The sequence below is a fragment of the Rhinichthys klamathensis genome, unplaced genomic scaffold, assembly GCF_029890125.1.
Source record: "Rhinichthys klamathensis goyatoka isolate OS25496 unplaced genomic scaffold, OSU_Roscu_1.1 h1tg000035l_1, whole genome shotgun sequence".
Taxonomy (NCBI): Eukaryota; Metazoa; Chordata; class Actinopteri; order Cypriniformes; family Leuciscidae; genus Rhinichthys; species Rhinichthys klamathensis.
This window is the reverse complement of record NW_026606583.1, coordinates 1,183,013-1,206,948: the sequence shown is the minus strand read 5'-3', so window position 1 is coordinate 1,206,948 and position 23,936 is coordinate 1,183,013. Positions and strand designations below refer to the sequence as shown.

The 23,936-nt window shown below is 35.5% G+C and overlaps 1 protein-coding gene across 3 annotated transcripts; it reads left to right on the top strand.

Annotated features, from left to right (window-relative positions):
• Positions 1 to 561: 561 nt before the first annotated feature.
• Positions 562 to 23,473, top strand: p4ha1a (prolyl 4-hydroxylase, alpha polypeptide I a). 3 transcript variants are annotated; one of them, XM_056245809.1, is made up of 16 exons: positions 562 to 687; positions 7,898 to 8,005; positions 8,186 to 8,282; positions 9,502 to 9,653; positions 10,509 to 10,646; positions 10,751 to 11,002; positions 12,056 to 12,249; positions 12,759 to 12,935; positions 15,842 to 15,912; positions 17,128 to 17,193; positions 18,651 to 18,750; positions 18,835 to 18,888; positions 18,988 to 19,053; positions 19,164 to 19,232; positions 21,720 to 21,816; positions 23,002 to 23,473. In XM_056245809.1, exons 2-16 carry the CDS (start codon positions 7,921 to 7,923, stop codon positions 23,070 to 23,072), a joined length of 1,689 nt encoding a protein of 562 aa, XP_056101784.1. In that variant the 5' UTR covers positions 562 to 687; positions 7,898 to 7,920; the 3' UTR covers positions 23,073 to 23,473. The 3 variants fall into 3 exon arrangements, with proteins under 3 accessions (XP_056101784.1, XP_056101783.1, XP_056101782.1); XM_056245808.1 differs by lacking the exon at positions 15,842 to 15,912 and having other exon boundaries at positions 17,123 to 17,193; XM_056245807.1 differs by lacking the exon at positions 17,128 to 17,193.
• The last annotated feature ends 463 nt before the right edge of the window (positions 23,474 to 23,936 follow it).

Below are 23,936 nucleotides of genomic sequence, written 5' to 3'. Positions count from 1 at the left end.
AACAAAAATCTATAACAAATGTTCTTTTTAATTCCCATCATATCATTTTCACCACAGCCAACAATTTTGTCAAAAGTTAGTGTATATTTACCAAGTATACAATGCTCTGTCAGTAAAGACTCAAGAGAATGCTGAAAATTAAATGCAGTAGCTTTCTGAGAAATCAAAAACACAAGAGGCAGAATTATTGCAACACAAGACCGAGTGGTCATTTTATTTTTATGAGTCAGAATGTTTTATACAGTCTATGGTCAGAACAGCGCACCAAGAAAAACTGCTCTCCCATCCACCCACTCAGTTTCTTAAAGGGAAAACACTCTTGGTAGTGAGTGAAATCTACAATGTCACCTACAACAAAACAGAGCTAAAAGCATATAAGTCCTAAGTATAGGAGAGATTTACTTTATCAATTTGGATAAAAAGTAATGCATGCATATACAGTAGTACAAAATGAGAAAAAATACGTACCGGTATATGCCAAAATAGGAGTGTGATTTTATGTGACAGTGAAAGCTTATAACTGTTCGCTGCTCTGTATAAACAGCAGAAGGCGCTGCAGCTCAATCCTTTTTCCTCTGTAGATTTGTCCTCATTTCAGCTGCGAACGAACCGCTGAAGAGTGAGAGGGAAAGCTAACCAAACAACATTTTCCGATTTTGTTTTATCGACTCATTCCAGGGAGGAACAGTAAGTTGACCTGCTTATTATGCTTCAGTTAACATAATTGCTTCACTAAACATACTCTCTATCATAGGCACAGGCTCAAGACACTCTAGAAATTTCCCTGCATATTTCCATAGTTTTCCCGTTCAGTGTAACTTACTGCCATTTCTCGCTAGTAAAAGGCCGGTTCTCAAGACATTTTACTATATTTTTCCGGGGATTGTGCTGCGTAGGTTTGATCAGGTGATGAAAAACACTCTTGCGTTCTGATTTCAAAAATCGATGCGATCATAAAATCCAACCTCTCCTACTGTAGAGATTCCTACAATCAATAACTTAGCTGATTGCAATATGAACGGTAATAGTCAAGTGTGTACTTATTTATTAGAACATAGCACCAACATAATATTTAGATTAATATTAATCCATTGGCGTTATAATTAGAGGTTTGCCTCTGTAGATCTGTTCTGAAAATATGAACATGCCAAAGACAGTCAAAGATCATTTGCAGCGGTGAAAAGAGACACAAGACGCATTTACAAAGGCACAAGTTAAGTATGAAGTGAGAAGTTAGTATAGTAAAGTTACAGTGTTTGGGTCATGTACTGGGGGAGGGGAAGGGACGTGGCACTCAATCCACATCAGTTTACAAATATGCCGCTTACTGTAAAACATGGAAATAATAACAGTCCCGTCTGTTGTGACCTATTATAATAATGTAACTACTTTTGTACATTAGAGAAGACCATTCTATTTGCACAAGTACACTTACAGAAAAAGACTTGTTGTATGGTACCATACCATAGTATTATCATGGTATATATTTATATATATATAAAAAAACATGGTAACTATATTAATACAATTGTACTTTTTGTTAATGTTATGCACACTGAAAATGTATTTCTATCTGATTAACCCTTCAAACCTGACCCTAAAAAGTCAGATTGATACAGTCATAATATTTATTTCTAATAATTTAGCTGTTACTATATGAAGAAGCTCAGGGGCGTAATTTATGGGGGGGTTGGGGGGGAGATAACCCCCCCAATATTTATACCATGATCACATGAAAATATGTAGAACAATTTTTTTTAACTATATTAAACATTACAACCCCCCCAATGTTCAAACCAAATCTACGCCCTTGAAGAAGCTCCACATTTTAGCTTACCTGACAAAACGTTTTTAGTTCTGTGCATGGTTATACAATTCATTTTGATAATCCAAATATAAAGACAAAATTGTATAATTTTAAATTGAAACTATAGTTTAGTTGAGATACTTCAACAATAGTACTATTGTCATAAAAAAGAGAAATTAAAATAACAGATATTTTGAAAATTTGAATTGTTTAAAGGAAATTCCAAAATAGATTTATTAGAACAATATTTGAATGGGGTGTTGTCCTTATGAGTGACCACCTTCAGTAAGCTTCCCTGACGTGACCCCAGGCTATTGCTTTTTTAGTCTATTCACTGCAGGATTTTAGGCAAGCCTTCTCTACAAGTCAATACTAGTTCCTCAAAGGTTTAGTCAAGTATATGTTCTGATTACATTCTTGTCTTTTTGAATTACGATAACGCATTTTAAACAGGCACTTGTTTTCACAGAATGAATCTTGTGTGCTACTGGTTTCAGGTCTTATTTGTGTTTGTGTAAATTCCTGGACCTGTAGTGCTCGTTTTAGCCCCCAACAGATGGTCAAGTTTTTGAAAACTGCTGGGAATTGCATTAGTAACCTTTTTTTTTTTTTTTTTAGCTTTTCTGAGATTTTTAACACCAGAAAGTTAAGTGAAGTTCAGGTCAAGCGACGGTCAGCACAGTTTTTAAGGAACAGCTGTTTTGTCTTGTTTTGGTTAATAACTTTGGACTCCTAGTTCTAAACTGACTTTCTTTTAAGCCTATATTCTTACTCACTCACAACCTGACAGATAAAGCTTTTAGTTTCTAGTTCTGTGTTCTCTTTCTTGGGGCTTTTGAAACAGGTATAATGAGAATGACAATGTGAACAAAGTGAGCTGCTCAACCCAACCTGACACCCATTGTATGTATAACCTACTAAAAAACACAATGCATTGTTCTTATATAACCTGCTGCAGTCTCTGTTATGGTTCAAACCACTTATTAGCAAAAGTGAATAGAGATCATGTTAATTTAACGGAAACACTGAAACTGATGAATGCGATGTTTGCATGTATAAAACTTAGCCATGATGCTATGAGTTATATATAAGGTTTGAATTTTGTTCAAACGCCTTAGCTTAGCAAACACAACTAATAATTATCCCCTCTAAAATGGTTTTGAAATCATCTGTTTCAAGATTCCTTGTGAAAAATAATTCAGCATGCTCTCAAATCACTTCTAAAAAGCAAATACTCAAAAGAGGCATGCTATCCAACAGTGGCTTTATCCCAATTCACATACTTGTACTACACACTAAATGCACTTCACTGCTGAAATAAAATTGTGTCTTTTGCCTTTGCATGTAAGCGTTCATTCCGACGTAAATCAGTTGTTCACTTGTCAGAGTAAAAAAGTTACTTGTCGCCTTTGGCTTTTGGCTTGCTTAGTTGGGGATATTTAATATTCAACAATAATATTTAATATTCAACAATAATATTGATCTGCCTGCATTGACACCATTATATGGGAACTGAACTGAGCTGGACGATGACATCACGGTTTTCTCCAGAGCGGCTATATAAATGAACTAAATTAATAGCTTTTTTACATTAAAAATGAACCATCACTGAATTTACTTAAGCTGGACTATGACACTATTTTCTTCTGGAAACAAACTTTGTTGCATTATTTTCCTGTTTCCTATTTTCCTATCACTGTAAAGCTGCTTTGAAACAATCTGTACTGTAAAAAGCGCTGTATAAATAAGGGTGACTTGACTTGTCCAGAATATTTAAAAAAAGGATACGTTTAATTTATTCTGAAGCAATGTTCTCATCAGTGTTTTGTCAGTTTATTTAAATCAGCATATTTGTGATATCCTCTCCCGTAAACTGATTTCCAGGGCATTTTTACCCTATGGGCATTTTTCCCCCTAACCTTATTAGGCCTAAATGTATACAAATTCTTAAATTATATCTATAGAGTAAGAAGACACTAAAGGGCTGTTACCAATCAATAAAATCAGAATCAACAAAATCCATCTTTTCATCACACACACCTTTCCATCATTATATATATATAAAAAAATATATATATATAGATTTTTTTTTTCGTGGCAGGGTAAGTAAAAACCTGAACTACCAGCCGATCTGAAGTAGGAAAACAATTCTCATTGTTGATCTCTGCTTAAAAAACTGAACTCTCTCCTCTCCTCGGGTTTGTATGCAAATTAGTCCCCCACCAAAAACAAACAAACAAACACACATATACGAATACGAACACTTGGAAAATCCACCAGAGAAATGAAACTATCCAGATTCCTTTGCATGCTGCTATTGTCTGTGCACTTGATTTGGGATGCACTAATTCTAAAACTTGCATTATTATTTAAGATGGATAACATGCATATATTTAGACATATTAAGACACAGTGAATGCAGTAGCTTTCCAAACAAAAAAAAGGGCAGCAAAGGAAGGAAGAAGATTGTGCAATCTGCTCGTTGTTCTGCCCTATTTATAAATTGAAGGTACAGGCTGACTGAATGCTGTCAAGCTGCTGGCAGGCCTGTCCTCTTTCACAGTGCCAGCGGGGTTTTGAGTGGACTATCTGTCTGGCACAGAACAACTCGCCGTGCCTCAAGTTCTTTTACGCCTCACTGCTGAAATACATTCAGCAGCTGTGAGAAGTTCATTAAAGGGATAGTTCACCCAAAAATGAAAGTTCTGTCATCATTTGATGTTTTTTTCCAAACATTTCTTTCTTCTGTGCAACATAAAATATATTTTGAGAAATGTCTGTGTTTTTTTCTCTCCAAACAATGTCTAAGTTTACATGTACCGTTATAATGAGATTTAGGCAATATTTGAACTTTACCTCATGTAAACGCAATACTTAGATCAAATTGATGCAAATAAGAGTTATTGTAGTAAAATATGTGGCGTATGCTGATTTTAATCAGTTGGCATGAAAACATTTAAACCCGTCTATACCACTTTGACCAAAGTGTGCGTGTGATTGTGACGTCCACAGATGACGCTGTCATGCGCAGATTCGAAAACAGCGGTAAAGAAGGCATCACATTTTTGGGGTGACCACATTGCGCAAAATGAATATAATGCAGTATATTAAAGGGATAGTTACTCAGCCTCAAGTGTTTACCCCTGTATCAATTTCTTTCTTCGGCTGAACACAAAAGAAATTTGAAGGAACCAACCAGTTGATGGACCCCATTGACTTCAATAGTACGAAGAAAAAAATACTATGGAAGTCAATGGAGCCCATCAACTGTCTGGTTACCGACATACTTCAAAATATCTTCATTTGTGTTCAGCAGAAGAAAGAAAGTCAATTTTGTTTGGTTCCCAACATTTTCTTTTACAATATCTTATATCAATATTGTGTTCTGCAGAAGAAAGAAATTCATACAGGTTTCAAATGACATGAACTTTAATTTTGGGGTGGACTGTCCATTTAATGAATGCTTCCGCAACTTACACATGGGTTATAGACTTCCTTTTTTTGTGATAACATTTTGTTGAGCTCATTAGATTTTCTTTGTCAGTTCCTGATTTACTCGATTTCGGTATGTTGTGTGTATATTTGACTTTACAAGAAAATAATTGTGATTCTTCATTCAGATTTAATGTCCCCATTTAGGCCATGGGGTCTGCATTAACAACTCATCTATCTTCTATTCTTGGTGAAAGATCTTCTGGTTATGTGTTACTGACATATTCCCTTTTACATGTAGTTTGCTCAATGTGTAGTAGACAGTACTTTATCAAGGCTATTCTTTTAAAGTTCTTCAAAAGTTTTTTTTACAAAATATTTTGTTAACTAAAAAAACTTTCAAAAAAAGAGAGAAATTATACATGTCCAAGAATTCATAAACCCACACTTCTGCTGGAACGTGATGGCATATGATGCAAAACATTACTGATTGATTTGTTGTCTTTTTGTTGTGTCAGGAAACAAGTCATTTATGCAAATGCGACCAAACCTTGTCTGTGTTAGTCAGCCAGATTACATTATTTTGGTCAAAAATAATGTAGAGTGCAGAAAATCATAAAGCATACAAGATGGCAGTTTTGTCAGTTTGCTGTAGTTACAAGCTGAAGTTGTAAATCGTCATATAACGTTACACTTTATTAGGGTTGGGAACTGAAAATCGATTCCAATTCTGGAATTAGATACTTAAGTTCATGAATCAGATACTTGTTTTAAAATGAATAATGTCGATTTCGCTTATCGATTCCTGTGTGCCCATTTTAATGTGGTTTTTAACCATTCAAGCACAAGAAGACATGAAAGTGAACTCAATTCTGCACTCGCACATTGTTTTCTGTGCTATACATACACTCACCTAAAGGATTATCAGGAACACCTGTTCAATTTCTCATTAATGCAATTATCTAATCAACCAATCACATGGCAGTTGCTTCAATGCATTTAGGGGTGTGGTCCTGGTCAAGACAATCTCCTGAACTCCAAACTGAATGTCAGAATGGGAAAGAAAGGTGATTTAAGCAATTTTGAGCGTGGCATGGTTGTTGGTGCCAGACGGGCCGGTCTGAGTATTTCACAATCTGCTCAGTTACTGGGATTTTCATGCGCAACCATTTCTAGGGTTTACAAAGAATGGTGTGAAAAGGGAAAAACATCCAGTATGCGGCAGTCCTGTGGGCGAAAAAGCCTTGTTGATGCTAGAGGTCAGAGGAGAATGGGCCGACTGATTCAAGCTGATAGAAGAGCAACTTTGACTGAAATAACCACTCGTTACAACTGAGGTATGCAGCAAAGCATTTGTGAAGCCACAACATGCACAACCTTGAGGCGGATGTGCTACAACAGCAGAAGACCCCACCGGGTACCACTCATCTCCACTACAAATAGGAAAAAGTGGCTACAATTTGAAAGAGCTCACCAAAATTGGACAGTTGAAGACTGGAAAAATGTTGCCTGGTCTGATGAGTCTCGATTTCTGGTGAGACATTCAGATGGTAGAGTAAGAATTTGGCGTAAACAGAATGAGAACATGGATCCATCATGCCTTGTTACCACTGTGCAGGCTGGTGGTGGTGGTGTAATGGTGTGGGGGATGTTTTCTTGGCACACTTTAGGTCCCTTAGTGCCAATTGGGCATCGTTTAAATGCCACGGCCTACCTGAGCATTGTTTCTGACCATGTCCATCCCTTTATGGCCACCATGTACCCATCCTCTGATGGCTACTTCCAGCAGGATAATGCACCATGTCACAAAGCTCGAATCATTTCAAATTGGTTTCTTGAACATGACAATGAGTTCACTGTACTAAAATGGCCCCCACAGTCACCAGATCTCAACCCAATAGAGCATCTTTGGGATGTGGTGGAACGGGAGCTTTGTGCCCTGGATGTGCATCCCACAAATCTCCATCAACTGCAAGATGCTATCCAATCAATATGGGCCAACATTTCTAAAGAATGCTTTCAGCACCTTGTTGAATCAATGCCACGTAGAATTAAGGCAGTTCTGAAGGCGAAAGGGGGTCAAACATAGTATTAGTATGGTGTTCCTAATAATCCTTTAGGTGAGTGTATACATACTATAGTATACATATAGTGCATGAATACTGAATTGAGTTGTCTTTCGTGTCTTGTGCTTCAACGGACAAATACACACAAAATTATGTCCAAATGTCCTTGTAAACACTGTTGGTTGTCTAAGTAAACGTAAACAGCTGAGAAAGAAAACACATGTGTAACAGTATATTGGATGCATGCATTAGGTCTTAAAGTGACTAACAAACCTGCTGCTGTCCGGGTCATTACTGTTAATCAAAGAACAAACGGAAAATAAAGTCACTCACTGATCTTGACTGAATAACTTTTGTAACTTTACTAAGTATTATTAATCTATATTCTACTTATAAAAGAAAACTGCAGTGTTATTTTACATTTTATTTCAATTTCTAACTTAGTTTAACTTTTAGTTAACAATAATAAGTTAATAACCCTGCCACCAATATTGGGCTCTCCCACTCAATGACACGATTGACCAATCAGAATCAAGCATTTCAGAGAGCTATGTAACAGTTTATAACGAAAATCTAATTTTCTCTCTTTTAGGCAGTGTGTGGAACAGGATAAAGATGGGAGTTATGAGTGTGTGCTGTATTTTACTCATCTCTCTGCTAAAGTCTTCCTCTGCTCACAATGACTTCTTCACTTCCATCGGTATGCAACCTTTTCAATGTTTTATAAATGTATGATTGAAATGCTCCTACAGGTTCTAACAGGCAACCAATTCCTTTAAACCCATGTGTTCATAAACATTTACCATGCAACTGACAGGTATGGAAAACTAGACAGGTCATTCTCTTAATCACTGATGCCTGGTTTAACCTGTGTTTGCAGGTCACATGACAGATCTGCTGTTCACAGAAAAAGACCTGGTGACGTCATTAAAAGACTACATCAAAGCAGAGGAAAGCAAACTGGAGCAAGTGAAACAGTGAGTAATATCTATTAACAGTATCAACCGGAGCCATACAACACATTTAACAAGTATAACAACAAGTATAAATCATATCAGTTTGAATTGGCAGTAACAGATTTATGAATGGGGCATGACGGAAATCTTCAAAATGGTTGGCTAAGATTACATTCCATTGATTCCAATTATGTATGTCAATAAAATCTGACAATATTTGTAATGATACATCAGTATGGATCAATGCATCAAACAAATTACTAACTAACAATTTGATGTATCAATGCGACACGTAAAAAAATCTATGTAGATTTTTAAGATGCACCTTTCTTGTTAGCCACATCTTTTTTCATTATTTATTGTTCTATAATATTTAAAAAGCTCTTTTGTTGTGGATGTCCCAATTGAGATACAGGATTTGCAATTTTTTAGAGGGTTCAATTTTCTTGTTTTATTTTGGTTGCACTTGTGAGTAAATAAAAATGACTGGTTGTGCAAAAAAGGACCATAATATCGTAATATCTATATATTAACCGCAGGCCTCTGAGTCTCTGATAATTGTATTGTGCTATGTTTTGAGGTATCGGGTGTCAGATCATAGAGTGATAAAACGTATGATTTACACCTCTAATGATATAATAAACTTATCTTCTTAGCTAAAATCTAAACAGTATTTTTCACTCTGATCCCCCTCGGTCAATGCACATGTGTGATCTTGAGTGAAACGACTAGATGATGCTTTTGCCAATAAGATGATCGATACTTTTAATTGAAAGGTGGGACATCTTTTCCTATAGTTGCCAATCGCCAAAATTAAGCTTTATGATTTCTCATATTCATTTTTCTACAAGTGGTTCATCTCCTTCTCCATTAACCGTGTCTGATATCACATTAAAACAATTTTACATCACTCTTAGTGTGGAGCAGATATTCACAGTAGGCATATTTTATGTAAAGCAGTAGATATTTATCTAGGAGTGTGATCATAGCATTATGCATCACACTTTTGCACGCATGTAGTCCTGTGTCTTTATGTACTCTTATCTTGTCCCTAAATAAGTTCCTATTCAATTCTTACTTACTTAATCTAAATGTTTATTTATTCTGTGTTGTCTAGTTCAGTCTCATAGTTTGGTGCTGTTTTTATGCAAAGTTCTGGAGGAACGTTTGGCACTATGTGCAAGCTGTATGTGACAACAATAAAGCCACTCTGAATCGGACACTGTGTATGTGTTGTCAGGTGGGCTGAGAAGCTTGATGCTTTAACATCCACAGCCACACAGGACCCAGAGGGGTTTTTGGGTCACCCTGTCAATGCCTTTAAACTCATGAAGAGACTAAACACAGAGTGGGGGGAAGTGGAAGACCTAGTGCTCAAGGACATGTCTGATGGTTAGTATCACTGTAATTTATTTAATCCATGACAGTTTTTTACAATCGCTAGGACCCATTTCTCAATACTTGGGTCACTTTTTTAAAACCCTTTACACAGTGAGCAGTCTATGTGGGCTAAACTGTGGATCGTTTAGCATTGCTTTGGCACAGAATGCATTCAACGTTTTTCAAATAACATTATCTTCTTAATCAGACACAGCTACTGCCAAAACTCTATATACCTACAGGCCAGTTTGCATGTTTTATACTCTACAAAATGAACTTAAGTTCAAAACCTAACATAGTACAAAACTGAATAAAACAGTTTCTTTTGTAATGCCACATAGAAATATATTCCAAATCTAAAAAATGAAATCCTGTCAAAGCTATTAGATGAAACTGAAAGACTAACAGCTGTGTAGGTGTTCAGCTACATTACCATCTATACAAAAGAAACTTATGGAAAATTCTGGAATATTTTATACTTCAATGTAAACCATATGATATAGACTATGTAAATTATAAAGTGAATTATAAACACTAAAAAGTGTCATTCTTGTTTTGTAAAGAAAATGTACAAAAGAAAACATTGTATAATTCTACCTGTTGTTAGTGTTTTTAGGTCACTGTTTTATGAGTGACAAAGTGTGATTTGTGGCTTGATTTGAGACAAGTGTTTTGCTAGTTTTAGTGCATTTTAGATGTGAAATTATTGCTGTGCCAAGCTAAAAGTTAGCAGAACTGTGTGAGGAGTTGAAAAAGAAAATGTGACCTAAGTATTGAGAAATGTGTCCTAGCAGTTGTAAATAAAACCAGATGTTCTTCTTCTAGATAAGGTTTTTCTTATGAAAAGATAACCGCATTTTCTTCTAGGCTTTATCTCAAACCTGACCATACAGCGTCAGTATTTCCCTAATGATGAAGACCAGAACGGTGCAGCCAAAGCTCTCCTCCGACTGCAGGACACCTATCAACTGGACACACAGACCATCTCTTCTGGAAACCTGCCTGGTGAGTGTGACCTACATGAAAGATCAGACTAAATATTTTCCAACCATACTTCAGATATGCATTTTTTGCATTTGTATGACATCTCATTGCATGTGTTCTTGCAGGGGTTACTACAGGCTTGCCATTTAAAAACACCCTGACGGTAGAGGACTGTTATGAGCTTGGAAAAATCGCCTACTCCGATGCAGACTACTACCACACAGAGCTATGGATGGTCCAGGCACTCAAGCAACTGGATGAAGGAGAAGAATCCAGTGTTGACATTGTGACCGTGCTGGACTACCTCAGCTACTCCGTCTACCAGCAGGGGGAGCTGGAGAGAGCTCTGGAATATACCAAGAGACTGCTCACTGTGGGTTAGTCTGCTCTACAAGACTATGGCTATGTCCACATTCATCTGGATGTATTTGAAAATGGCGTTTTCATTTCAAAACACTCTCTGGCCACACTAGGATCTTAAGGATCTTTCCAGAAGTTGTTTGTCCTCACTGAAAATCTCTTAAATCACATTGCTGTGCATGCATAATTTTTTTTTTTTAAATCTTACTGAGATGGTGCAGAGAGAACATGTATAATAATATTCTTCTGGCATGATAATTTTTTTGGGAAAATATACCACTACTATGTGGTGCGTCTATTTATCTTTAGCAACACTAGAAAGTAATACCAATACAACCATAGGTAAATATGGGTACAATATGTGTCACATGACTAAACATGCATCACCGTTTTCGAATACTTCCGTTTTCACAGTCCACAATGGAAGCTTGTTTCTGCTATGGAGTAAAAAAAGGTAATTGTGACGTTTTATTTCACAATTCTGACCTTTTTCTGTCAATTCCGAGTTTATATCTCACAATTCTGAGGGGGAAAAAATCAGTTGGTCAGAATAAGAAGATATAAACTCTCAACTGAGAAAAAGGAGAAATTAGTTTATATCTCGGTATTCTGACTTTATTTCTCACAGCTGCAAGTTTGTATCTCACATTTCGGACTTTATAATTCGCAATTGTCTGTTTATCTCACGATTCTGAGGGAAAAAAAGTTGCAATTACCTTTTTTATTCCTATGGTGAAAACAAGCTTCCATAGTCCACACTACAACACGGAAACAGCGTTTTCAAATTTATCTACGTGGGAGAGCGTCTTCAAAAAGCTCAGTTTTTGCTGGACAAAAATGCTGTCTCAGTGTGAGGGCCAAAATGTTGAGAAAAATATAGGTTTTTAGGATTAATGTGGACGTGGCCTACAATGCAATATTTACACATACCTTTCACATGCCATTGAAGAAAGGAGACCAGAATATCATACCATGATCTGCGAGTTGAAATATTATTTCTGAGCCATTTGAGGTATTTATCAGTTTTCTAAACTATTACAAAATGTTTAACATTTATCTCTGCCGTCTAGATCCTGAGCACCAGCGAGCACTTGGGAACCTGAAGTATTTTGACTACCAGCTAGCCAAACAGAATAAGGCTGAGAAGGAGCAGAGCCCCAAGGAAGAGAGTAAGAAAGAGCAAGAAAAGGAGGTTGGGAAGAAGGAATATCTCCCTGAGAAGAGGAAATATGAGAAGCTATGTAGAGGAGAAGGACTCAGAATGGTGATTATTAATATTCTGTAACTGCTACATTAATACCTAATATATTTTTTTACATAGGTACATAGTAATTAAACACACCTAATATAAAGTGAGACCAATGTGGGACCAGTCATCTCTTTCAGCCAGTTTCAGCTGTTTTTTTACTGTGTTGATGTAACCTAATATGTTTATTTATAGTGGTTTCTGTATTTGAGGTAAGTAATTACTAAAGACAGGACTTTTAATTATTTACGCACAGCCATGGTGGTAATGTGGCCATGGCACAGATCTGTTTTTGTCCGTTCAGTTCACCACAGTTGAATGCATATTGCATACAAAACTCATTAAAAACACCCACATGCTCTGCTATGCAGCTTTTGGGAGTCGGTGAATGAGTTTTGCTATGGCGGTGCCAGGTTCAGCACATTGAAACTTACTTCTCATGCTGTGAGAGGACATAAAACACAAAGTAATGTATTTGTCTTGCACAAGATATAAATTAAATGTACATAATAATCTCATCCTTACAGACTCCTCGCAGACAGAGCCGTTTGTTCTGCCGTTACTACAACAATAACAGGCATCCGTTTTACATGCTCGGCCCGGTGAAACAAGAGGACGAATGGGACCGTCCACGTATCCTTCGTTACCATGAAATTATAACAGAAAAAGAAATGGAGAAGGTCAAGGAACTGGCCAAACCGAGGGTGAGTTCATCTTTTATACACATTAAAATGTTTATAAATATGTACACTGTTAATGGCCAAAACGCCATTAACAACTCCCCTAGTCCAGTCATTTCTGTGATGGTCACTTTACCCAAAAATTCTAATTCTGTCATAATTGACTCACGTTGACCTCAACTTTTGTTCATCTTAGGAACAAAGATATTTTGAATTCTTCTCTGATCATTTTGTCCATCCATTGAAAGTCCTCACAACCCAGACTTTCATGCATCAAAAAGTTATTATAAAGGATTATAAAGGATTTATATGAATTGAAAATATAAGTCTTCTGAAGAGACACGGGCGCTTTATATGATGAACCGATTTCATTTAGCCTTTGCTTTACATATTAACATTGATCAACATGCTTGCTTAATGTGAGGAAACCAATGAGGTTTGTTCTCGCGCATCAAGCAAGTATGGTTGAACATCTGTTTAACTTACGGTACTTGTTTTTAAATTAAATGTTCATCAAGAACATGAATGTGGTGTTCAGGTGTCCACTTCCTTTTGGCCATGCACTGCATTTTCTGGAAAAAACATCACACCAGGACAAAATTGCATTGTTGAGAGAAAAAAAAGTAAAATCACGATAAGTCGCATCAGTTCAAGAATATGTGTGTGTGTAAAAATATTGGTTACACTTTACTGTAAGGTTTCATTTTGTTAACATTAGTTAATTTAAACTAACAATGAACAATACTTGTACAGCGTTTATTAAACTTAGTTAATGCTAATTTAAACATTTAAAGGGATCATGAATTGAGAAATAATTTTTTCTTGATCTTGTGACATGCCAGAGGTCATTGTACTATTAAAAACATCCTGTAAGTTTCAGAACTCAAAGCTTCCTTGTTAGTTTTTTATTGAAACCAAGCTCAAACAACTAGTTTTGGATTTTGTCATATTATGAAGTAATAGTGCATCGAAAGATCGCGTCTGCAGAATTAAATCAATGCCTACTTCTACATCGTAGCGTCTTTGGCCCCGCCCACTGGCACGTGAGTGAGACGAGAAAGAGAAAAGAGATACAGGATCACTGGACTAAAAATAGCATTACCTTCCAAAGGATCCTAATGCTAGGAAAGTGGTTATTTATTTTCAACTATGTGAATATCTCAGTAGCATTATTTGTTGGATGGATATTTATTTCACTGTGGATTCTTTTGTAAATCAGTCGCAATTTCGCAGCTGGCTTTGCAAACAGTGTTAATTCTAATGTGTGATCAGTGATTTCTGAAATATAATGATTCCTGTACATTCATGTACAGTTCTTTGTCTCATAATCATTAAAATCATGCTGTTTATGCATCAGTAAAATTTTGATTTAATCAAGCCAGCGATTAAATGGTCAACTTCACATTGTTTCACTTAGTATCATGAAAATAATCTGTTATTTAACTTGTGATTCAATTGTATGCAGAAAGCGATCACATAACCCACCCTTTATAATCTCTGGAGCTGTCAATCACACAGCGAGTTTATCAGTGACTGAGTTCTAAACTCTCGCCAAAACTCCTATTTTAAATGATATAATATTGACGCTGTCTAAACTGTACAATGAAATCTCTTATTTCATCTCAAATCTCTTATTTACATTGTGTTTGCACTGTTATTTATGATGAAAGCATTCGTGAGAGTTCAGAAATCGAGTTGCAATGACGAGATCACTGCATTCATGCGCTCAACAGACATGTTTGTCATCGGCTATAATGCGCATCACTGCAACCTTTCGTATGCCGGAAGTAGATCTAAATATAATGCTATAATCAACACTTTTCACGATTAGTTAATCTCGACAGCAGTAATAGTAAAAATGTAGAGTTCCAAATGTAATACTTATTTCATATACAAAGATGTTAGCCAATCACAGCAGTGGGCGTTTACACTGAAGTCACACAGCAGACACGCCCCTCAAACAGAGCATTCAAATCAGGCTAAAATCAGGCTAGCAAAAATGCCTTTTATTTCTAAATTATATTCAAAAATCATACTAATATTATACTGAGCCTCTGGAAACATAAAAAAAAATGCAGTTCATGACCCCTTTTAATAATACATTTTTAAGATTAAAAGTTGTGTCTATTAACAAATGAGACCTTATTGTAAACTGTTACCAAAATATACTTGAAATAGTATTTACCATTACATTAAATATACATTCATTCCGGAAATTATTTAAAGGTGTACAATTATTTTTTTTCCACTGTAACAAAATGTAATCTATAATAATAATACTTTTGACAAACATGTTTAAAATGATGTCTCCTCGAATGAGATAAAAACACCAGTCATATCAGTGGTAATGAGCGATTTTTCTACACAATGGTGGTTGACCTTTAATGGCAGCTACCATAATGAGAACACATAACAGCCTATCACAACTCGTTTTATCTGGGTAACCTTCATGTTTTCTGACACATTCAGTAACAATGACATATATGCCTGTGAATAGAGTATTTCTGCAATGACATTGTGTAGTAAAAACTCTTGCTTTTATGTGATGCTTTATCCATGTTAGTAGGTTCCAATTTAAAGTGAAAGACAACTGTAAAGCATAAACCACAATTTTCTTACTGCACCTATAAATGTATCTGGTCTGTTGGGTACATAAACATAATGGTTCAGGCATTTTCACTTCTTTGGTAATACTTGAAGAGCATATAAATAAACATATAAAGCCTCCTATATTTGGAGTATTTGTATTATGATAAAACTTCTTAGAGTATTGTAACCTCCATTAGTCAGGGTTCATTTAAAGTTATTAGTCCAGAGTTTAATCAAGGGCTCATATAGAGTAAGAAGGCTGGCGCTCAAGCTCATGTGGTCAGCCAATAAGACTACAGCTGCTGTGTAACTTGTGTCCTCTTGGCCGGTTGGCTCAACAGCTGCGCCGAGCCACTATCTCCAACCCCATTACTGGTGTCCTAGAGACGGCTCAATATCGCATCAGTAAAAGGTAAGGCTTCTGTAGGCCTGTAGAACTGCCAACACACCAGTTCCCCCTACTGCATGCTGGAAAAGCAACGTTAACAAGAGCCCAGACAAAGGGGATATTTGTCACATGCTTATTATGGGTGGGTGGACCAAAGTCATTCATACACATATATTATATAAGTTTGTAACAAGTAAAACAACAAAAGTCAAAAGTTTGGAATAATTAAGATTTATTAATGTTTTTGAAAGAAGTCTCTTATGCTAACTAAGGCTGCATTTAATTAAGCAAAACTACAAACAGGAATATTTGAAATATTCTAACTATATAAAATAACTGTTTTCTATTTGATTATTGAGTCATTACTTCAGTCTTTAGTGTCACATGATATGGTACTTAAGAAACATTCTTATTATTTACATTTCTTGTGTCTTTTTATTATTATTATTATTAATGTTGAAAACAGTTTTGCTGCTGAATATTTTTGAAACACTGCCATAAAAAACAAAGTGTTTTTTTTTTTTTTAAAAGAAAAAGAGAACATTTGAACTTTCTAGTCATCAAAGAAATATTAAAAAATATTAACCAGCAAAAAACGGTTTGTCAACATTGATAATAATAAGAACCATTATTAATAATTGAGAACCAATTATAATTGAGCATCAAATCAGCATATTATATGGATTTCTGAAGAATCATGTGACACTGAAGACTGGAGTTATGATGCTACAAATTCAGCTGTTATCACAGGAATAAATTACATAATAAACTTATTTTAAATTGCTGTAATATTTCACAATATTACTGTTTTTACTGTATTTTTGATTAAATAAATGCAGCCTTGTGAGCATAGTGCTTTCACAATATATATTATAAAGTGACACAATAGTTCTGTTGCACAGTTCATCCCATCATCCCATCCACCAGTCCTACAAGTTTTGCGTTAAAACCATGCATAATAAATAGATATCCCTGTTTGTTTTGCTTTTGGGATTGTTACTCTTCCACTGCTTCTTTACACACAAGAGGTACGTAATCAGTGAACACCCTAGTCTTGTAAATTTGACCTGTAGCAGTTCGACTCGGGTAGAAACTGCACACCATGTTACATAAACACAAACCACCCATGCAGTCCAAGTCCGCAGTTGGTGTAGTTCAGTTTAAGCTGTGTGTCAACAGCACCTTTCACCTTTCTCTTCTATTTCCTCTCTTTTTCTCTGTGCTGGCTCTTTAGCTCAGGCGTGCCACCGTGCATGACCCTCAAACTGGCAAACTCACCACCGCCCAGTACAGAGTCTCCAAGAGGTAAGGGGTCAAAGATAAAGCACAGAGTTCACAGCTGTCTGCTCCCCCTTTCTCTCTTTACCCAGAATCCTCTTTGTGGAATCTATAAAACAGTGAATAGTGTGACCGGGCTGCAGAGACAGACATATTTATCTTGATTCACAAAATATTTTGGTATGTGTACAAAAAGCACAAAATAATGTTTAGGCATTAGGGATAGTTCACCAAAAATACATGTTCTGTCATCATTTACTTCCAAATCTGTATGACTTTCTGTAGAACACAAAAGAAGATTTTTTTTTTCTGTTGAAAAGTTTTTTCCATGCAATGGAAGTCATTGGTGTCCAAATCCATATTCATTATTTGAGTGAGTAAATGAATGAGCGAGTTTATTTTTCTTGGGAAATATAGAAATTACACACTTCAGAATGGAATCTTGTTTCCGCCACAGAATAAAAAATCAAAAAGGTAATTGGGACTTTTTATCTCACAATTCTTAGAAAAAAAGTCAGAATTGCGAGTTATAAACAAGTTTATATCTCACCATTCTGACTTTATTTCTCATTGTTGCGAGTTTATAACTTTCAATTCTGGCTATTTTTTAAATAAAGTTTAAATTGTGAGATAAAATGTTTTTATTATGTGGCAGAAACAAGCTTCCATACTTCAGGGATCATGATGGTCTTTTATTTGTCTTCATATTATTTGAATGTGTTATATTTCATACAACACGGCATTATATTAATTGTGAAAACACATGTTAGTTGCATATCTGATGAAAAGAGACTACGGACTGCATGGGTGCCTCTCATTATAGAGAATTCTACCTGACAGATTACTATTTAAAGTCATGCTGCCTTTGTAAATAATTGAAAGTGTTTGAGTAACCCTAGCCACCACTCACACACTTCAAAACTTCAGCTAAACACTGAGGTCAAACTCATTTCTGTCAATAACAAACTCACAGATTGATAAACAACTGCATGAATATATCATACATCTCCTAATCTAACCTAATTTGAAGGGTGGCCACTTTTGACATGCTTAGTGGTGGCGAGTCTTTATGGAAGCTTGTTTCCACCACAAAATAAATGAAAAAAGTAATTGTGACATTTTATCTTACAATTCTGATGTATTTTCTCGCAATTGCAAGCTAACTCAGATTTGTGTGATAAAATTTAGCAAGTACCTTTTATTTTTATTTTTTTATAAACAAGCATCTATAAGTTTTGCGTGGGCAAACGCTACTCTAAATCTAGTTTCATTCTAATGACTTTTTCCCCCTGCATTCTGCATATTAACAATACTAAAATCACATAATAAACATTGCATTACTTCATTGCAGCTTTACACTGGACAACTCACATGATATTCATTTTTATGTAAAAACGGAAAAAATACTGAAAACGTTATACTGTTGCAAATAGTTCTCAGTGGGAATACCGAGCCAATATGTTATTAATGGTGTTTTCTGTCAGCGCGTGGTTGGCGGCCTATGAGCATCCGGTGGTGGATCACATAAATCAGCGCATAGAAGACATCACAGGCCTCGATATCAAAACAGCAGAAGAACTACAGGTCGTGTTCATGAGGCCTTTAATGCATGAGACTGAGAATACTTCAGTTCTGTTTCTTTCAATTTACAACTTTATCTCTTCTTAGGTGGCGAATTATGGTGTTGGAGGACAATATGAGCCCCACTTTGACTTTGGACGGGTAAATACAAAGCTCTTTAATCGTACACCAAGTATTTGATGTTGCAAAGCATGCAAGTTATATACAATATGTACCATTTTAATATGCTTTTTCCACTAGAAAGATGAACCAGATGCTTTTAAAGAGCTGGGCACAGGGAATCGTATAGCAACCTGGCTTTTCTATGTGAGTAGGATTTGATCGATTACTGTTGTAGTGACTGTCCTGTCAGGGTTGGCTCTGTTACTGCTATCACCTGGTATAAAACTCCCTGTAAAACATCCACTTTGTTGCAGATGAGTGATGTATCAGCAGGGGGCGCCACTGTCTTTCCAGAAGTTGGAGCGGCAGTAAAGCCAATGAAGGTGCGGTTTGTTTGAGTTTAGAAATTCTGTGCCAAAATGATTTATATATTACCTGCCCTTGTGAAAAAGATGTACACGTTTAACATACTTTTAAAATGAGTACTTATTACAGAAATAAAAGAATATACATAAGTGTGAACTTTAATGTTTTTGGATACCTAATTGCATGTTATTTACAATTAAATGAAAATATATTATAGTTTCAATTTATATTAAATGCAACCTAAGAGTTTTTATTTTTGACCCACTTATAGGACTTGGGTGCATCTTTATATGTAATATGTTACTTCTATTGTGGTAATGTGGTTAATGTCACCACAGGGTTCAGGAAGATGAACAGATGAAGCACAGAATAACTATAAAAAAGTAACTTTAATATAAACAACACAAATGACGAGTAGCCAAGCAACAGCATGTAACACACAAACAATACCAGACAAGAACCTGAAGAGAAATGAGGAACTTAAATACACAGTGATGATTCACTCAAAGACTCAACAGGTGTGATCGTTATATTAGTGTCCATGGCAAATAATAACTGACAGGAACAAAGGAACACAGGGAACGGGTAATGGAAAGTCCAAGATGAAAACTAAACAAAAACAAAGGCAAAACGTGACAGTAGTTCTGTTGAATGTACTAGCATTTATGGTAAACTTAAATATAATTTAAAGTCATTTCTATTAATTGTTTTATTTCATTATTTAAAGGTGCAGTGTGTAGATTTTAGTGGCATCTAGTGGTTCGGTTGCGAGTTGCACTAATGGCTCAGCCCACTGCTCACCCCTCCCTTTCGAAGAAGCTACGGTTGCTAAAACGGGACAAACATATCGTCGTCTGAGACAGCAGAGAATAGCCAGAGTAAGCCAAGTTTCTGTACCACAGTCCATTATAAACCACATCATGGATAAAGTTTACAAAGCCATAGTCAGGTGACGATCAAGGGTCTTAATATATAATATAATAATAGTAATCAGCTGATTGTCTCATGAACGTAACCAGCACATTTCTCCCCACATAGCAAACCCATTAAACAGCGAGGGAGAAGAACCACATGAAACTATCCAACTACATATTTTTTCTAACAGGGTAGTAAAAGTGTAGCTGGCTAATATGAGCTGTTATGCTGTAGGGCTGTGGCTGAGCTGGTTAAAGCGTAAAGTATTGTTTATACTCGACGCGTCCGCATGAGCGCAAAGGTGCGCGCGGCAAAAATGACGTGATTGTAACAGCGCGCGTGCCTCCGCATCCCCTAGACACCATTTACTACACACAAATTAATAAATAATAATGAATAAAAATATTGTTTTTTTTTTCTCTGGTTTTGAAAACTCTTCGCGATCGACTTAAAATGCTTCCAAGATCGACTTGTCGACCGCGATCGATGGGTTGGTGACTCCTGTAACGTTACTGTTTTACGGTCAATAGTACTAATCAGCTGATTGTCAAAGCCATAACACAGCGAGGGAGAAGAACTAAGTTACATGAAACAATCCAACTACATATTTTACACCACTGACAAGGGAAAAGTCACTACTCACGGTTCTGCGGCTTCTCTTTCAAGGTAGTGACGAAACGCCCTCTGTAACGCTGTTTGTTTGCTGTCGGCTACGGTAGAAACATGACGTCACAATATGTCGACCTTCATAGAAGCGGGTGCCCGCGGTTATGTAGATATAAATGTCTCATTCTAAGGTAATAAAAACATAACGGTTCATTGAGTAAGGTCTTTATACACCACTGAACACATAGTTATCTTATATATATACCTAGGAGATATTATATTGCATTTCCGTCAATAGATCCTCAGAAATATTACACATTGCACCTTTAAATATGTATAATTTAATTTTCATTTGTGATAAAGTAAGTTTAAATGTAATTTCAAAAATACATACTACAGTTAAATTGTAAAATTATAATCAAGTACTTGGCATGCTTTACTAAGTGTCAACACATCAAAATATGTTTACTTCTTTAAAGCACAGCAAAAGATTATTAAATACACTAAAGTAAAACTTTTAATTGGACTATTGCAAAGTGCAATTTTTAAAAGTTTACTTAAGTGTGTTAAGAAATGGCCATTAAAGTGGCCTTTTTTCATTAATATTATATTATCTGCAAGTGCAGTTTTTTAAGTATACTTTTAAGAGTTCAAGTACACTACAAGTGCACATTCAGCACAATTAAGCACACTTCTTTTTCATTAGGGTTGACCATAGAGTCTATTTAAGATAATTTGATGTGTATTAAATACTTTACTTTAATTTACATTAGTATGCAACATAACTCGGTAACCATAGGGAACTAAACTGTACGGTTTGACACAACTCTGCTGTTTCACAGTATATACTGTCAAAACATCGAAATAGGTACAGAAAGGATGTCATGGGTGTTGCTTTATTTTTTTTAAATATACATTTATTATAGGTACAACTGCCTTTTCTGTTAAGAATGATCACTTAACATTTTTGTGTCTGTGTTTAGGGTACAGCTGTATTCTGGTATAATCTCTTTCCCAGCGGAGAGGGAGATTACAGCACGAGACACGCAGCTTGCCCGGTACTGGTGGGAAACAAGTGGGGTGAGTGTCTCAGACACAATGCATTATCAGGAGATTTTCTTCATGCTCTAAAAAAAGATGCCTTTGTGTATACAAATTTTAACAATGAATCGCTGACACCAGTTTTTACTATGTGTTATAGGCATTTTCTTTCACATCAGCAAAATCCTGTTACTTCATTTTAATTTTTCTTTCTTTATGAGGATTGCCTGTTTTTCCTTCAGTATTAGCAAAAAAGCACATTTTAATTGACATAATCCATCATTTAAAAATCGTGTAGTTGCGTTATGTCAATCCTGTTACCATCATAATTCTTGCTAATTATAATATTGTATTATTCTATAAATGAAAAAAAAACTTTATAAACATTATCCTTTCAGGAAGTGAAGACAAATAAAAAAATAATCTTTTTATTAACTAATCTTTTATTGTGTTAGGTTTGTTACAATCTTAAATGGTAATTTGTTACTATCAACATTCAATTATTTTTCTAATCATTTATGCACTTGAGCAACTAGTTAATAATGTCAAATTAAACGATCTAGCTTTTTTCCTTCTTCATGAGTATTTTATGCTGTATTAAATAAGCACATTTTAGTTGATATAATCCATTTAAAAGTCTTGAAGTTGGTTATGTGTCAACCCTGTTACCATCATAATTATCCATTGTTAAAATAATGTATTATTCCATAAATAAGAAACACTAAGTGACATCTTCATTCTTTCAGCAAGTAAGCACAAATAAAAGTCTTCTCTTTTTTAATAATTGTGTTACTATAATGTATTATTGTGGAAAATGGTCAACTATGTTACCATCAGCCTTTAATTTCCTTTCTAATAATTTATGCACTTGAGCACATATTTATTAATGTCAGATTAAACTATCAACTCTTTACTTTTATTTTACTAGTAATTCTTGCTGTTTTAGAATTTAAGCACATTGTAGTCGACATAATACATAATTTAAAAGTCTTGAATTCCCTTGATAAATAATGTATTAAATTAAATTCAGTTTTTTAATAATTTATGCACCTGAGCAAATTGTTCATAGTGTCAAATTAAACTATCAACCATCTAAAGCTTCCTAAACTTTTCTAAACTCTCAACCCTGTTACTTTTCTGAAGGCATGGTTATAAATATATTGACATATATCAACTTTGGTTGACAAATTTCATTCTTTCAATCTCTCATTGCCTATCCGTTAGTGTCAAATAAATGGATCCACGAGAGAGGTCAGGAATTCAGGAGACCATGCAGCCTGAAAGAGACAGATTGATCAAAGCCTTCACTCGTCTTCCTCATGCACTCCTCCTGGATTCTGAACAGACTCTGAAAACACAGCATCCTCCCTGCTGTTCATGTCTACTGTGTTGGCAGCAGCATACTTGTGTGAGCCAGCCTTTGGGTTACATTACCTCTGTTAGTGCCTTTTATCATTGCACACTATGGCTTCAAAGGAAGCAGCTATTCCTGCAACACTCCATTACAACAGGCCTTTAGCTATTGAGCTGTACAATGGCATCAAATCACAGCACTGAAGTGACAGCATATCTCCAACACTTATTCTGACTGACAGACAGACCAAAGTGACATGACAGAAAATGCACAGAATGCATGTTCGCCGCATTCACAGAATGTTCGGGAATGGTCTAATAAAAACGATTTTCCCAAAGTGAATCTCTTTGCTTTATTTTGCGCATTCCCTCTCCTTTATCATGAATCATACAAATTCTATTATTGTTTACATTGAAACGTAAACAAGAAAGCGCGAATAGCTGAACACGAACACTCATACTTTTAAATATACTTACGACGTTTAAGTTGCAAACATTTCAAACACAATACTCATTGTTAGTCAAGCTCTTACATTAACTGATCTGTTATTACATGTTAATATTAGGCAAACCAAAGATGTTCTGAGTCTTGGCTTTGGTGATTTTCTCATACAGCCACACATAATCAGCAAATTGTCAAACCCTTGTTTTTGTCCACTGGTATCAGAGACACTGGTAATTGAAAGAAAAATAACTCAAACAAAATAACATTTTCAATTAAAATAGATTAAATATAGTTTGCCCCTTGTGTGGATTTAGTTGGAAAACATTTAGTTTTTTTAACCCAGTAAAGCCTGACATATCTT

Excerpts from the sequence above, each read along its gene's own strand:
- p4ha1a (XM_056245809.1), top strand. The coding sequence starts at position 7,921 with ATGGGAGTTATGAGTGTGTGCTGTATTTTACTCATCTCTCTGCTAAAG. Across the intron at positions 8,006-8,185 it reads TGACTTCTTCACTTCCATCG|GTCACATGACAGATCTGCTG; the intron begins GTATGCAACCTT and ends CTGTGTTTGCAG. Across the intron at positions 9,654-10,508 it reads GCTCAAGGACATGTCTGATG|GCTTTATCTCAAACCTGACC; the intron begins GTTAGTATCACT and ends ATTTTCTTCTAG.